Source organism: Xiphophorus maculatus, chromosome 7, assembly GCF_002775205.1.
Source record: "Xiphophorus maculatus strain JP 163 A chromosome 7, X_maculatus-5.0-male, whole genome shotgun sequence".
NCBI lineage: Eukaryota > Metazoa > Chordata > Actinopteri > Cyprinodontiformes > Poeciliidae > Xiphophorus > Xiphophorus maculatus.
In genome coordinates, this window is record NC_036449.1 from 31,361,757 (window position 1) to 31,376,287 (window position 14,531).

A 14,531-nucleotide genomic window follows, 5' to 3' on the forward strand; every position below is an offset into this window, starting at 1 on the left:
CGGAGCTCCGGTTCCACAGCGCGCCAGCAGAACCGAACCAGAACCTGACCAGAATGTGACCAGAAACTCAGCAGAACTTTCCTTCATGCCAGCCCAGCCTGATGGCGGGAAGCTCACCTTGATGCTCTTCGTGGACTGGCATTTCACCTGGTGGGATACGGTGGCCGTTTGGTTCATGTTCCGGTCCAAAGCGTCCAGCGAACCGAGCCTGGAGGAGAACAGCCAGCCGCTCCGTCCAGCAGAACTGATGTGATCCGAACCGCTCTCAGTCCGCTGCGCGGGGAAAGCTGCGTGCGCAACCAGCAGCAGTAACCAGGGGCGACCGCAGGAAATCCAGGGTGGGGGGGGCGACTTCCGGGAAGGGGGGGTCAGAAGATAACAGTAAAGTTTTCACTGGATGGACTTTAATCTGCAGAACCAGAGGCGGTACCAGACCTGAGAGGAGGGGTTCTGGAACCAGGTTCTGGTTCTGTTTCTGGGTTCTGGATGATGTGAAGCTCAAACTGAACCAGAACCAGGTTCTGGGTTCTGGGTTCTGGCAGAACTTTCACACTTTATTTGAATAAACTTTCAAACTTTTTCTTGTTGTTTTTATCAATCTTCATCATCTTCATCATCATTATCATCATCAACATCTTCATCATCATCATTAACATCTTCTGTAGGAGCCATATATACATTTTTGGAGCTTAATACAAAATGTTATTTTGTGTTTATGTGAGTTAAGTTTGACTCTGTTATTTAAATAAAAGATAAGCGTCTGTAATTGTATTGTGTTTGATCTTATGACATGGTGCCTTTTGATTGGTTAGTGACTAATTAGTTTATGAAAGATGAAAGTACTTGCTCTTTGTAGAAGTCTGGCACCTGGAGAGTAACACAGTCTTTTGACCGTCACTTTCTATTTGTTTTGAATCTGTTTGTTATTTTTATTTTCTTTTATCTTCAGTAAAGACCTAAAATGACCGTCGGATCCAAGATGTCTGTTTTTAAACGTGTCGCGTATCAAAGAGCTTTAAGGGGCCAGACTAGTGGGAGCTTAGCGCACTTACATCATCTTCATCATCATCATCATCATCATCATCATCATCATCATCATCATCATCTTCATCATCATCTTCATCAATATCTTCATCAATATCTTCATCATCAACATCATCTTCTTCATCATCATCTTCATCATTATCTTCATCATCTTCATCATTATCTTCATCTTCATCATCATTTTTCAGGTGAGGTAGAACAAACAAAATGGCTGATGTCAGTGAAGCTATTGAAGCCTATAATAGCATCTCAGTGTTAAAGTTGTAGCAGCTAATGCTAATGTCTGTGTTCGCAGTATGAGCTAATGCTAATGTAGCATCCATAGTAGCAGCTAATGCTAATGTTAGCATACACAGTTCAGATTTGGAAAGAATGTCCGTGAATGATCTCAGAAACTCTGGAAAGTTGACTGGATAGAAAAACTCTTTGCTCCAAACTGATGGAGAACCTGAAGATGAAATCTGTAAATATCTCTGATGGATGTTTATTCAGTAAGTTAGCAGTAAAATGGATTTTAAATTGAAGATGATGAAGATGTAGTTAAGAAATATTCATGAATTACTGACCCTGAATGAGACGTTTTAATCCATCTGCTGGTTAACAGACTTTATATTTCACCAAAATGCTCCAGTTGCTGCGCTGCTGATTCTTAGATGCTCTATAGTTTGTTTGGTTTTATTGGAGGTGTGATGAAGTGGAGAAAGTTTAGCGGAGGGTAAACGTGTCACGGCGGATCCAGAGGAGTTTGTGAGCCGACATGAAGCCGTCCAGCGATGAACTCTGCGGCTAATCGAAGTAATTAATCAGCAGCGTTTTAGGGTCAGGACGCTGCAGAGACTAATTATGGTTCAGGGATTTAATTACCTCGGGTTCCACCGGGACGGAGCAGCGAGGCAGAAACTGCTTCATAGCAGCCAATAAACAGACTTTATTCTGGATCATCATCATCATCAGTGATGATCTCAGAAACACAGAATACTGATAATAAAGCAGAAATATTATTATTCATTATTTAGCTACTAATGTTTCACTGATTAATGAAGAAATCCACCATAGATAAATGAACAGATTCAGTTTTATTTTCAGTGCAGGAAAGTTTTAGGCGCTTCGGATCAGAACAATTCCCAAAAAAACCAAACACAGAAATCTGAAATATAAAAGTGACATCCTGTCAGACTCACTGTGAGCTTTGACCTGTCAGCAACCAGCCGACCGGTGAAGGAGTCAGCACATTGAACCGGCGCCGTTAGCATCTGTTAGCGGGTCATCAGCAACTCGGACAACATGGAGCAACGCGGAGCAACATGGAGGAACTAGGAGCAACATGGAGCAACATGAAGCAACTAGGAGCAACATGGAGGAACTCGGAGCAACATGGAGCAACTAGGAACAATATGGAGCAACTCAGAGCAACATGGAGCAACATGGAGGAACTCAGAGCAACATGGAGCAACTCGGAGCAACATGGAGGAACTCAGAGCAACATGGAGGAACTAGGAACAACTTGGAGGAACTCAGAGCAACATGAAGCAACATGGAGCAACTTGGAGGAACTCGAAGCAACATGGAGCAACTTTAGTCCAAACATTGCTGTGAGGGAGCAGCAGCTGCTGGTTGTTGGATAAATCTGCTTCTTGGCACAAACTGTTTGTGGAGGGAAACAGAGAGAGGCTTGCTGCGGTCCACAGCGCTCTTCTTTCTCTCTCGGATGATAAACTGGTGCAGAAATAATTACTGGGAGACTCAAGGAGGCCATAAAAACCAGCAGGAGAACCAACACTAGCCCAGTTCATTTACTGGAGCCTGCAAATGGCTCAGCAGAGACGACCAGATTCACGTTTCACCAGACAGGCAGGAGGCCGCTGCAGAACGGCTGGCAGGGACCTGGAGGACTCGGAACCGGGACCATGAAATCTATAAAAATTCTTCTTCTGGTCAGGACGATCTTCCATGGATTTATGATTTTAGCATTAATCATTTTAAATGTCAGGTTTTTTCATTTGTTGCTTTTTAAAGTTTATTTTCTCCTGAAAGATGGCCGACTCCCTTCCTGTCAGAAACAGGAGAATCTGCTGGGGTGTGAATACTTTTGGTCTTTATTGAACATTATTATTAATGTTTTACAGTGTATTGAACATCTTTTAGAACCAGAACCTGAGTTATTGATGTGTAACCGAGCCGCTCTTCATCGCCGTCATGCGGAGTAAAGCCGAGCCGTCAGCGGCGCTGCCCATCCTCTTCCTCCTGATGAAGTTTCAAGAAGAGTAGCTTTCAGCAGATCCATCTAGAAACAACACATTCATCGCTACGGCAACCATCCTGCCGCTGCCGCCTCTCTCATCAGCCGATTAATGGACCTGATCCCCGACCGGGTCTCTGGTGGCCCGTCAGAACCAGCAGGACGGGCTCCATCATCTGTCCTTTGGTCCAGTCAGAACCTGCTAGAGTTCTGTCCTGAGATGAAGAATTTCCAGACAGAAGCTCTTAGACAGAACGGGTCGGCTTTATTGGAACGTTGCATTAATATACAAACTGATCAGAACGTATCGTCTGAATTTATTAAAAGCTGCTGCAGGTTCTGCCTGGTACTGATACTGGCATCAATTTATGGACTGAAACATAAAAAACTTTAAGAAGCAAAAACAGGCTCTAAGCGGATCAACAGAACCAGTTAGAACCGAGCTGGAGCAGAAAGAAAAAGTCGGACAAAAACTCAACAATCTGTTGTACCTGTAGGGGAACTGAGCCTGAAGTCCAGATTATTATTTATAAATATTGTTCCCAAAGGTCCGAAGAACCAGGAATATTCTTGGCTTACAAACGCTTTTCCCATATTTCAGAAGAAAATACAAAAGAAGCAGAACAAAAATTCTGGATAAATTTCCCGGCTGATCAGTTTGGTCTCATCTGAAAATCATGGAACCGGGCCTGACGGCGCCGTTCAGACCCTCGCTGTCAGAATGCAGTGGGTTCAGCAGGTTAGGACATGACCCCAAACACGGGGTTATGGCGGCAGATGCTCGGCCCGATCTCCTCGTAGTCCTTCTTGGTGTGGCAGACCTGGTAGAACTCGGGCTGAAGAGCAGAGGAAGAAGAAGTCAGCTGACCAGAAACTGTTACAGCTAATGTTAATGTTAGCACCCACGGTAGCAGCTAATGTTAATGTTAGCACCCACGGTAGCAGCTAATGTTAATGTTAGCACCCACGGTAGCAGCTAACGTTAATGTTAGCACCCACGGTAGCAGCTAACGTTAATGTTAGCACCCACGGTAGCAGCTAACGTTAATGTTAGCACCCATAGTAACAGCTAACGTTAATGTTAGCACCCATAGTAACAGCTAACGTTAATGTTAGCACCCACGGTAACAGTTAACGTTAATGTTAGCCTCCATGGTAGCAGCTAATGTTAAGTTGTAAGTAGCTTACTGCGCATGTGTTGGATGCGAGGTAATAGGAGGCGGGGCGAGAACTGTTCATGCTGTTGTGAGAGGAACGCTGGAGCGCATGTTGTTAGCTATGTTAATGGCGACCATTAAAGTGTGGACGCTAACATCAGTAGTGTGATTATTGAGTAAACAGCTAACGCTAATGTTAGCGTCTGCAGATGCTTACCGTCGATGCCAGCATGGATCCTCCAAACCACACGGCATATCTCTGCATGTGATGAGTGACGACCTGAACATCGATTGGTTTGGGCTGCAGAGAGAACAGAACCAGGCTGATTAATGGAAACAGAACCGGAAAGCAAAGCCTGGAAAGTTTAACAGACATCTACTGTGAAACGAGGCCTGGGAACTTTGCGGCGACAGTTCCCACCTTGAGCTTTCCTCCGCTCAGCTCCTCGCTCAGCTTCAGCCGGGCGTCCACCGTCCTCTTCAGGTCTCTCTGCAGCCGCCGCCCAAAGTCCCTGAACATGGTGGAGCCTCCGGACAGAACCACATTCTGAGGAAGGAGGAACATTTGGGTTATGGAACCGCAGAACCTGACCGGGCCGGGCCATGCCGGGACGCCGCGGTTACCTTGTAGAGCGGACGGCGAACGTCGATGGGACAGTTCTGGATGACCTCGTCCACGACCTCTGAGATGGGCTGGGTGAAGTCTGGGTTGGCGAACTGGGACCAGAGACAGCGGGTCAGAAGGTTCCGACAGTCGGGTCGGGTCGTCCTAATGCGGTCAGAACCATGACCCGCTGCGTCGCTGTGCAATAATAACCAGACTGACCTCTGGGTGGAAGAAGATCTCCGGGCCCAGGAAGCGCTCGTAGCCCACGTCGATGGTGAACTCCTTCTTGCTGACAGCGTTGACCCCGGTGTACTGCTTGATCCATTTGGACCCGTCCGAGTCATACTTACTGAATTCTTTGACCAGGTCCGGACACACGTAGCTGAACCGTTCCTGAGAGGGAAGGAGAGGGGGAACATCAGAGGGAACATGGAGATGAATGAGGGGAACCAGAGCTCTGGTGGATCTAAAGTCTTTGACCGGCTTCAGTGAAGCTTCAGGATGTGGATTTCTACCTGAAGCTGCTTAGTTTCGTATCGGCTAATGTTCATGTCCAACTAAAACCAGTTACAGACCAACAGCACCACCTGGTGGCCACATGAAGAACAGCAGAGCCTGCTCTGTCTTGATGTCAAACAGCCAGACTGATATAATCAACCTTCAGTGATATTTAGGTTAATATTCAGGGTGATATGAACGTTCATCTCCGTCCAGCTGAGGACTCACCTTGACCGCCTTGGCCGTCTCCAGGGACTGCTCCGGGGGGACGCCCACCTCCCTGTCCCTCAACAGCTGCTGGGTGAAGTAGGTGATGTCTCTGCCTGCGATGGGGATGTGCTTGATGCAGCTGCCGATCACGTAGCCTTCAGCCTGGGACGGAGGAGGACAGAGGGGACGGAGGGGACAGAGGGGGATGGAGGAGACAAAGGGAACGGAGGGGGACGGAGGAGACAGAGGGGCACAGAGGAGACAGAGAGAGACGGAGGGGACAGAGGGAACGGAGGAGACAGAGGGGGACGGAGGAGACAGAGGGGGACGGAGGAGACAGAGGGGACAGAGGGAACGGAGGAGACAGAGGGGGACGGAGGAGGACGGAGGAGACAGAGGGGGACGGAGGAGACAGAGGGGACAGAGGGGGACGGAGGAGACAGAGGGGCACAGAGGGAACGGAGGAGACAGAGGGGGACGGAGGAGACAGAGGGGACAGAGGGGGACGGAGGAGACAGAGGGGCACAGAGGGAACGGAGGAGACAGAGGGGGACGGAGGAGGACGGAGGAGACAGAGGGGGACGGAGGAGACAGAGGGGACAGAGAGGGACGGAGGGGGACAGAGGGGGACGGAGGAGGACAGAGGGAACGGAGGGGACAGATGTTCAGGAAATCGTCTCAAATATCAGGTTCTTGTTCGTTCATCTTTGAAGTGACTTAGTTTGTAAAGTTTCCATCTGGACTGTTTTCATGTTTCCAATAAATTCAGTTTTAACATTTTTATTTGAATAAAAATGTTATTTCAGCAGTGGCAGCAGATTTAAAAACGTCTCTGATGCTGAACAGGAGATCCCTCAGAAAAACTGATGAACCCAACTCAGCGGTTCTGCTGGTTTAACGTTTAGAAAACTGTTGAATCATCAGAAAAGCAGAGCTGGGCTTTAAATGAGCCATCAGATCGACCTGCAATGAGCCACAGCGACCACCAGGTGGCAGCAGCATGCCACCACACATGCAGGAGAACCAGAAGCAGCTTCCTGAGTCTGCAGCTGTTTTGGACCTCCAGGCCACCGTACAGAATCACCTGCAGGGTCCAACAGGACGTCCCCATGGAGGACTCACCACAGGAATGACGTGAGTGACGCCGTCTCCGCTGTCGATGACTGTTCCGGTCAGGGTCCGCTCTCCGACCTGCCTGGAAGTCCAGGAGGCTGCCAGCGCCAAAACGGCCTGCAGGACACACAGAAGGGATCAGAACCATGAAACAGAACCAGGAAAAGCTGGATCAGGACCAGAACCTCTGACCTGCACGGCGATGTAGAGCCCCGGGACGTTGAAGGACTCAAACATGATCTCGGCCGTGTATTCCCGGTTCTCCGGCGTGTTCAGAGGAGGTTCCGTCTGCAAACAGGAGACCGGGTCAGACCCACCGGGCTGGCCGTGAACCGGCCCGGGTCTGGTCTGGTGGCCTGTCCAGAACTCACCAGCAGAAAATAGTGGTCCTCCGGCTCGGCCCGCAGGTATTTGAAGATGACCTGCTCCATGAAGCGCTCCATCAGGTCCCAGTCCTCCACGATCCCGTGGCGGATCGGCCACTGGGGCAGGAGAGGTCAGAGGTCAGCAACAGGACAGCATGGTCCAGAACTCAGCAGAACCTCCTGGCCCAGAGACCAGCTGGACCGACCAGAAGGTCCAACAGAACTGATCTAGCTCACAGTATCAGCAGAACTCTGGATGGAGGATCGGACCCTGACCAAATTGATGACCCTTGCTCTGTTTGGACCTCCAGAACCCGTCCTGTCCACCAGAACCACCACTTAAAGCGTACATGGACCGCAGACAGCTGAACCGGTCCAGTTGGGTAAAGTGTAAAGTAGTTTGGCTGCTCTGGTTGGCCGCCAAGTGTGGATAAATAAATCCAGAAGGTTCCGGACGGTTCTCTGCTGATTAACGATGGCGTGACCCCCTGAGGTTCTGCTCAAACCTGACTCCTGACCTCTGACCTCTTACCTTGGTGGAGTACGTGGGTTTGTCCACAGCTTCATCACCGATGTAGAAGTCCAGGTCGTCCACTCCCTTCATCATCCTCCGCTGGGCCTGATCGCCCACCTTCGCCGACTCCTTGATGGCGATGCCTGAAGAAACAAGTAGTGTTAGGAGGAGGACTTCCTGTCCGCAGGAGGAGGACTTCCTGTCCGCAGGAGGAGGACTTCCTTTCTACTCACATGAGGGAACGATGAACTGCGGCTCGGTGTTTCCTGCGTAGCCCAGCTTGGTGTAACTAAGAGAAGAAAACAGTCCAGTTACTGTAAGAACCCGGCCCAGAGGTTCTGATCGGCCCGGTTATTTTAATCTGCTGATGGTTCTAGTTCTGGTTGGGCTCCAACAGGAAGTCAATGCTCTCCATGTTGTTTCAGGTTCTGGACAGCAGGAAGTTTTTTTTATCAGAACCTGGCAGCGGTTCTGGAGAACCTTCAGTCCAAGCATAGCATTGAGATCAGGCTGAGGTCTGGACTTTGACTAGGCAGTTCTGTTGAAAACTGAGGCTCCACATTACCACACCTCCACCACTTTCCTGTTGGGTCCAAATGTCCACTGGTCTGTCTGACCCAACAGAACCCGTCCAGGTCCAAACAGCAGCTCCAACAATACAGGATGTGATCCAATACCTGATCAAAGCATTTCCTGTTTACAGACAAATATCTGGAATCTGAGGAAGAGCTCCTGAACCGGGCCAGAACAGAACCCAGCATGATGCTAGTTTATTCTACTGGTGCCCTTCGTCACTATCATCATCATCATCCCCACCACCAGAGCGCCGCCTCTAACTGTCAGAACATTTTGCTGGTTCTGCTGCGACCCGTCTGACCCGGCTCATTTCAAAGAACAGTCCCAGCATGTCGGCTGCAACCTGCCGCGACACGCCGCAAATATGCAGCGCATGCAGCCGGGGAGCCCAACCCGCAGCGCGGTTCTGATCCGGGTCGGAACCGCACAGAGGTCCACTCTGCTGCGGCGTCACCATGACGACCCGTCCGGCTGAACCCAGAACCGCTGCAGAACAGGAAGTGAAATTCTCACTTTGTGGACCACAGACCCCGCACTGGCTGCTCTGGGAAACACGGCGGCCATCTTGGAGCGGTCGTCCCTCCTGCTTGGCTAAACCAAAACGGCAGCAGGAGCCTCAGCACTGCCGGATATTTTTGTTCAGATCTACGGACTATTGACGTGAGATCTCGGGGGATAACGTTTCACAAGTAAGATGGACATATTAGTGTTTATATTTTATGAATAGAATATTACTAAACTGTAATATTTATATCCACCGGCAAAAAGCCAGCTAATATTATCTATAGTGCTAACGGTGTAACACCGGGTTCAGCCCCGCTAAGATTTTGTAAATCTTCTCTAACATTGATTTAGATTATGCGACAGAAGGTGGAAAGACTGTTATTAATGTGTAATTCTTTCACTCTGTCTAAAGTAAGGTAGCTCCCGTTTTAGTTTTGAAGGTTTGATAAAGACAGAAATGTGTTTAAGGAGAGACGGATCCTCTGCTGATGGGTCTCTTAATTCTCCTCGGCTGGAAAACATGAATAAAACCTATGTAGATATTATGTATATAACCATGTTCATCATTATTTAATCATCTTTGTTTTTCTATGATTGTATTATTTTGTTTGTATATTTATATAAATATGTATTGATATTACTAAATAATATATTTTTAAAAATTATGACTGGTTGTATGTTTTGTAAAATGCTCATCATTCATCAATATCAAAATATTCTATTCCAAATCTATTCTGTAAATATGCTCAACCATGTATCAGTCAGTACAAAAATACTTAAAAACTAACTTTCTAGTAAATGTAGCTATGAAAGCTGTTTGAATGAGGTTGACATTAAAAAATCGTGAAAATATGTTTAGTATTTAGCGAGTTATGATCGATTAAATGCGCTGATACTTCATTGTGCCTGTCAAACACATAACGCTGAGTGGAGCGGTCGACCTCTCCAAGATGGCCGTCCTAAAACTTGTCAGTTACAATAGGCAGGAGCGGCCATGAGGCGCCTGTTCTTTATTTATGTCTATGTTGTGGACAGCAACAGCTGATGGCATCATCAGAACCTCCTGGTACCGAGCTCATCAGCAGAAACCGGTCCTGTGCTGGGTCTCACGGAGGACGGGCGTCGGTCAGTCCGTCCGCCAGTCCGTCTCCTAGGAGACGCGATCTTTCCTCCAGGTTTCTCAAAGTCTTTCCGCTTTCTTTGGCCTCGGGCACTTTTCCCCTTTGCTGCACAAACAGAAACATTTCAGAACCGGCTGAACATCAGGTCCACTGACCGAGTCTGGCCAAAAGCTTAGGAGGCCGCTGGCCCATAAGGTTCTGCTGGACTGGACTGCAAATCATCCACAAAGCAAAGTCTAGAAAAATAACTGAAAATCATCCAGAAATCCAACTGATCAGAACCAACTTAAAAACCCAACAGATCTACTATTCAGGACTACCTTAAAGGAGAACAAGAATGGCCTTTTTGCACAGTACTGCATCAGCTCTAACAGAACCAGAACTTTTTTTACTTTTTTTTTGCTGAACCGGGTCAGAGGCTGCAGACTGGTTTGCAGTCAGAGGGAAGTGTCTCCACAAGAATCGGATCCAAATGTCCAGAACCATCCCGATTGCAGAGCAGCAGGATGAACCCACTGTCAGAACCAGAACCGGGTCCTGTACTGTCCCGGTGTAATAACCGGGTTCTGGTGCCGAGTCACAACCATATATGGACTAAAAAGGCTGAATGAGGAAGTGCAGGTTGAGTGTAGGAAGTAGCACCGCGCATGCGTAGCTGAACAGATTTATAATGTTTGGTTTACTGGGAAATTAGAGCAGCCATCGCGTCAACCTGAAGGAAACCGACCCGTAATAACTAAACCGGTTCTGGTTGGTTCCGTTTGTTCTGTACGCTTAGAACCAGCGTACAGAACCAGCGCTGTCAGTCAAAGTTCGGTAAACAGAAACCCCGGACCGAGCCCCGGACTGAGCCCCGGACCGAGCCCCGGACTGAGCCCCGCTCCGCCGCTCCGTTCCCGGCTCCAAATGCTTACCCCGTCCCGCAGTCCACCACACACGCCGGTAGCCGTCCAGCCATCTCTGCCCCGGGTCTCTGCTGAAGCGCTGCTTTCTGGTGGAGGCTGGAGGACAGGCGGAACCCTGCTGAGCCCGCACACAACCGTTTCCTCTTCCGCGCTCGGCTTCTGGCATCCAGGGAGAGGCAAGATGGCGGAGGCCGGGCGGAGCGGCGGAGGCGGGGCGGCTGTCACTCAGCGGGGTTCGCTCCTCTGCAGCCAGCCGGCAGCTAGGGCGGCCCGAGAGCAGGCGGCGTCACCCAAACGATTCAGGTTCGATGTTTGGTTCAAATCCCGGAGGTTCCTAAAAAATAATCTCTTAAGCTTTTAAACAAATCCAAATAGTTTCTGGGTTCCCTTAAATGTTGAAGAATTATACTTTGGATGTAAAGTCATGTTTGAGTTAATTTACTAAGTCTGGTGTAGAGGTAGGCCTTTAAACAGTTAGTTCCTGACCTTTGACCTTTGCTGCATGTCTTCCCTGTCTCTCTGTCAGCTCAGTTTCTGTTTGATTATTGTGAATAAAGCCACTCTAGTGTGACTAAATTGTATTCATTAACAGAATACAATAATCAACTCCACAGAAGTTGCTAATTTGTAAATAAGTTGGGAAGGTTTTTGTTAACTTATCTGAAATCAGGTTAAATAAATCCAGTGAAACAAAGGAAGGTGTCTTGTGCCTTTTTTCAGGATGGATTTTGATAAAACTGGAGAAACTGAACATTTCTGATGCAGGAATGGAGCCGCGCCCAAACGGGGCTCACCAGTGTTACCATGTTTTCATCCTGCTGCATCCCAGTGGGAGGAGTTAGTGCAGCTCCTCTAAAATCAGGACATTTTCTGTATTCTGAAGCTCTTCTATCTCCTCTGTCCTCAGGGACACCTCTGTCTGGGGTCACTTATACTTTATGTTGTAGAAACAAATTTCACTCAGAGTAAAGTTGTTTGGGGTTCTTTGTTTTGTTTAATGTCTTGTGAAGAAGGAACAAGTTAATAACAGAAGACTGTCCTCAATGCGGCAGATTTAAGAGGAAACAGAAAGTGGAAAGTGCAAATAAACCTGCAACTCTTAGATTTTACATGTCAGCCATATTGAACTGGACTTCGGTTTGGTGATTTGTTGTTTTCCGTGTCAGAACTTTGGGGACCGTTCCAGCTGGGTTTTTGTTGTGTTTTGTTGTGTTTGTTTGTTTTCAGATTTTCCCCCCATGACATCATTAATATAAATGGGCAATAGGGAGAAATAATCTGCTCATTACTGGAAATCATGAATATCATTTTCAACTAGTTTTGTGACTTCATTGTATTATGAATTTTAACATTTATTTTCATTTTTAGCATTTACATTGCAACATGATTGTTATAACTTAGAACATGAAGGAACTCCGCCCACCTGGTGCAACTCCTGCTGTGCTAGCATGCCAATGGTGCAGACCTAGGTCGATCTATCTATCTATCTATCTATCTATCTATCTATCTATCTATCTATCTATCTATCTATCTATCTATCTATCTATCTATCTATCTATCTATCTATCTATCTATCTATCTATCTATCTATCTATCTATCTATCTATCTATCTATCTATCTATCTATCTATCTATCTGTTAAAAGTCCGTCTGTTAGTTTAGTTTACTACATTACCCAAGATGCATCTGTTCATTTTGTGATTCCGTTTCACGTAGTTGAGTGGCTTGTTTTTCTGTGCTACTGTGTGGCTCGGTGGCATGAAAGTGGCATCCGCTGACATCCACCATCAACCTATCTTGGGTCCTTTGTGTACGAAACCTGTGTGCGTTTTTATGATATGACCACACACACACACACACACACACACACACACACCCTCATATACAAAACATCAATAAACTTTTGAGCTGCACCATTGGAGTCGCCCTAGTCCTTCTAACCGAGGAAGAGTCGATTGACGAGAGATCTGGATTTAGCGCCTGTTTAGACGCACACAGTCTTCTACAAGTGGTCCTTCGAGCCGGAGTCTCGTTGGTCGAATCAACAACATGGCAACTTCACAAGACAACGCTTCTCAGGAGAAAGGTCACAAGCATAGTCCCCGTCCACGCAGGAGCAGGAAGCTTCCGGGACATCTGGCAGAGTATGACCATGACCTACCTGATCCAGAGGAGTCAGAGTCGTCAACAAGCAGCAGCTCAGAAGAACCTGATAAGGATAAGAAGCAAAGATGGGACAAGATGGAGGCAGTATGGGGCAGCGTTTTAGAAGCAATGAATGAGATGCAAGTCACTATGAAGGAGACCAGTGGTGCATTAACCAAGCGTGTGGAGCAACTAGAGAGAACATGTAAGTCATGCAGCCCTCTCCTACCACACAGTCACGCTCAACAACATGGTAGAGCAGAATCCCTTCCTGCATTCCTACCACATCCTAGCAGTGTGGATACATACAGCAGTCACACCAGGGATCAGTTGAACATAATGGCACCAGCAAGGCAGGACAACAGAACACCTGTAAACCTACTAAGACCAGTAGAACCTGCTGCATCCTTCTCATCTCTAAAGGCAAGCCCCAGGGTACAGACAGCACCATGGCCAGTTCCACAGCCAGATGTACTTACAGCACCTCCGCATATGCTTCAGTCACCATCTGCGTCCCAGCCTTGGACGAACACGGCCTTCCAGCCTGTAGGTCAGTCTGTACCTTCACCTGTTCCACAGCCAAGAGGCCCTCCGGTTTATCCAGCGATCCAGCCAGCATCGTTACCAGCTCCGCCTCCTAGAGTGAACCATGTGATACAGCCTGCTCTACAACCTGACATCCAAGTATCACAATCCATGCAGCTTGGGAAGCTTGAACCACAGCAAGCTCAGTCTCTATACAGTCAGAGATACCAACATCCGCAGCTACCAAGCTGCGTCAACCAGTTGCACCCTGCACCATCATACAACCTCGCTGCAGCCTCCGCTACACCTCTGCATCAGCCACCAGAGAGAGTGGCAGCACAACAGAACTACAGCCAGCATTATGCAGTTCCACCTGCTGATTTTCCCAGACATTACTCTGTTGCCTATCCATCACCTCCAGCTGAATACCAGCCAACAGCCTCCCTACCTTCAACAGCAGAAGTCAACCAGCCAAAGCTGTTGGAGATGATTGTGGCATCATCATACGGCATCCCAAAGCCTAGACTGGTAACATTCAAATCAGGCCGAGAGAGTGAATTTGCACTGTTGAAGAAAGGATTGGACAGCCTGCTAGGGCCCCATGCACACCTCACAGAGGATTATAAATATCACATCCTGCTGGATCATTTAGAGCATCCATGTGCTCTACAAGTTGCCAGGCGCTATATTCACGACCGCACTCCCTACACTAGTGCAATTCGAGCATTGGAGCAGAGATATGGACAGCCTCGACAACTAATCCAGAGTGAACTCAGTGCTATCCTTAACTGCTCTCCTGTTAAGGCCGGTGACCCTCAAGCCTTTGAAGATTTCTCCCTGGCAGTGTCTAGCCTTGTAGGTCTCCTCAGTACTATGGATGATGTAGCAGCCAGTGAGCTCCAGTGTGGTTCACATGTAGACAGGTTACTCACTAAACTCCCTCCTAGTTACAGAGATAGTTTCATCGAGTACTGTATCACACGTGGCATTATACGCACTGGTAGCAGC

The 14,531-nt window shown here is 47.9% G+C and overlaps 2 protein-coding genes across 2 annotated transcripts in view; both read right to left on the reverse strand.

Annotated features, from left to right (window-relative positions):
• LOC102222048 (inactive dipeptidyl peptidase 10-like) overlaps positions 1–269 on the reverse strand; it is an 85,020-nt gene extending 84,751 nt beyond the window's left edge. The window contains exon 1 of the mRNA XM_023336891.1: positions 118–269. Within this exon, the coding sequence (XP_023192659.1) occupies positions 118–177 (60 nt within the window). The 5' untranslated portion in view covers positions 178–269. The remainder of the gene's footprint in view (positions 1–117) is intronic.
• Positions 270–3,526: 3,257 nt separating this feature from the next.
• Positions 3,527–11,047, reverse strand: LOC102224211 (ARP3 actin related protein 3 homolog). Its single transcript, XM_023337313.1, has 12 exons — positions 10,863–11,047; positions 7,981–8,036; positions 7,766–7,890; positions 7,240–7,350; positions 7,061–7,156; positions 6,878–6,985; positions 5,774–5,917; positions 5,267–5,440; positions 5,065–5,157; positions 4,862–4,987; positions 4,658–4,741; positions 3,527–4,119 (listed from the first exon to the last, which is right to left on the reverse strand). The coding sequence occupies exons 1-12, from the start codon at positions 10,904–10,906 to the stop codon at positions 4,024–4,026; spliced, it is 1,257 nt and encodes a 418-aa protein (XP_023193081.1). The 5' UTR covers positions 10,907–11,047; the 3' UTR covers positions 3,527–4,023.
• Between the last annotated feature and the right edge of the window lie 3,484 nt (positions 11,048–14,531).

Bases quoted from the DNA above. Each gene is read 5' to 3' on its own strand.
- LOC102224211 (XM_023337313.1), bottom strand. From the start codon at position 10,906: ATGGCTGGACGGCTACCGGCGTGTGTGGTGGACTGCGGGACGGG. The intron at 7,157-7,239 runs GTGAGTTCTGGA...TCCTGTTTGCAG, and splicing joins AGGACCACTATTTTCTGCTG to ACGGAACCTCCTCTGAACAC. The intron at 5,158-5,266 runs GTCAGTCTGGTT...CTCTGGTCCCAG, and splicing joins AGATCTTCTTCCACCCAGAG to TTCGCCAACCCAGACTTCAC.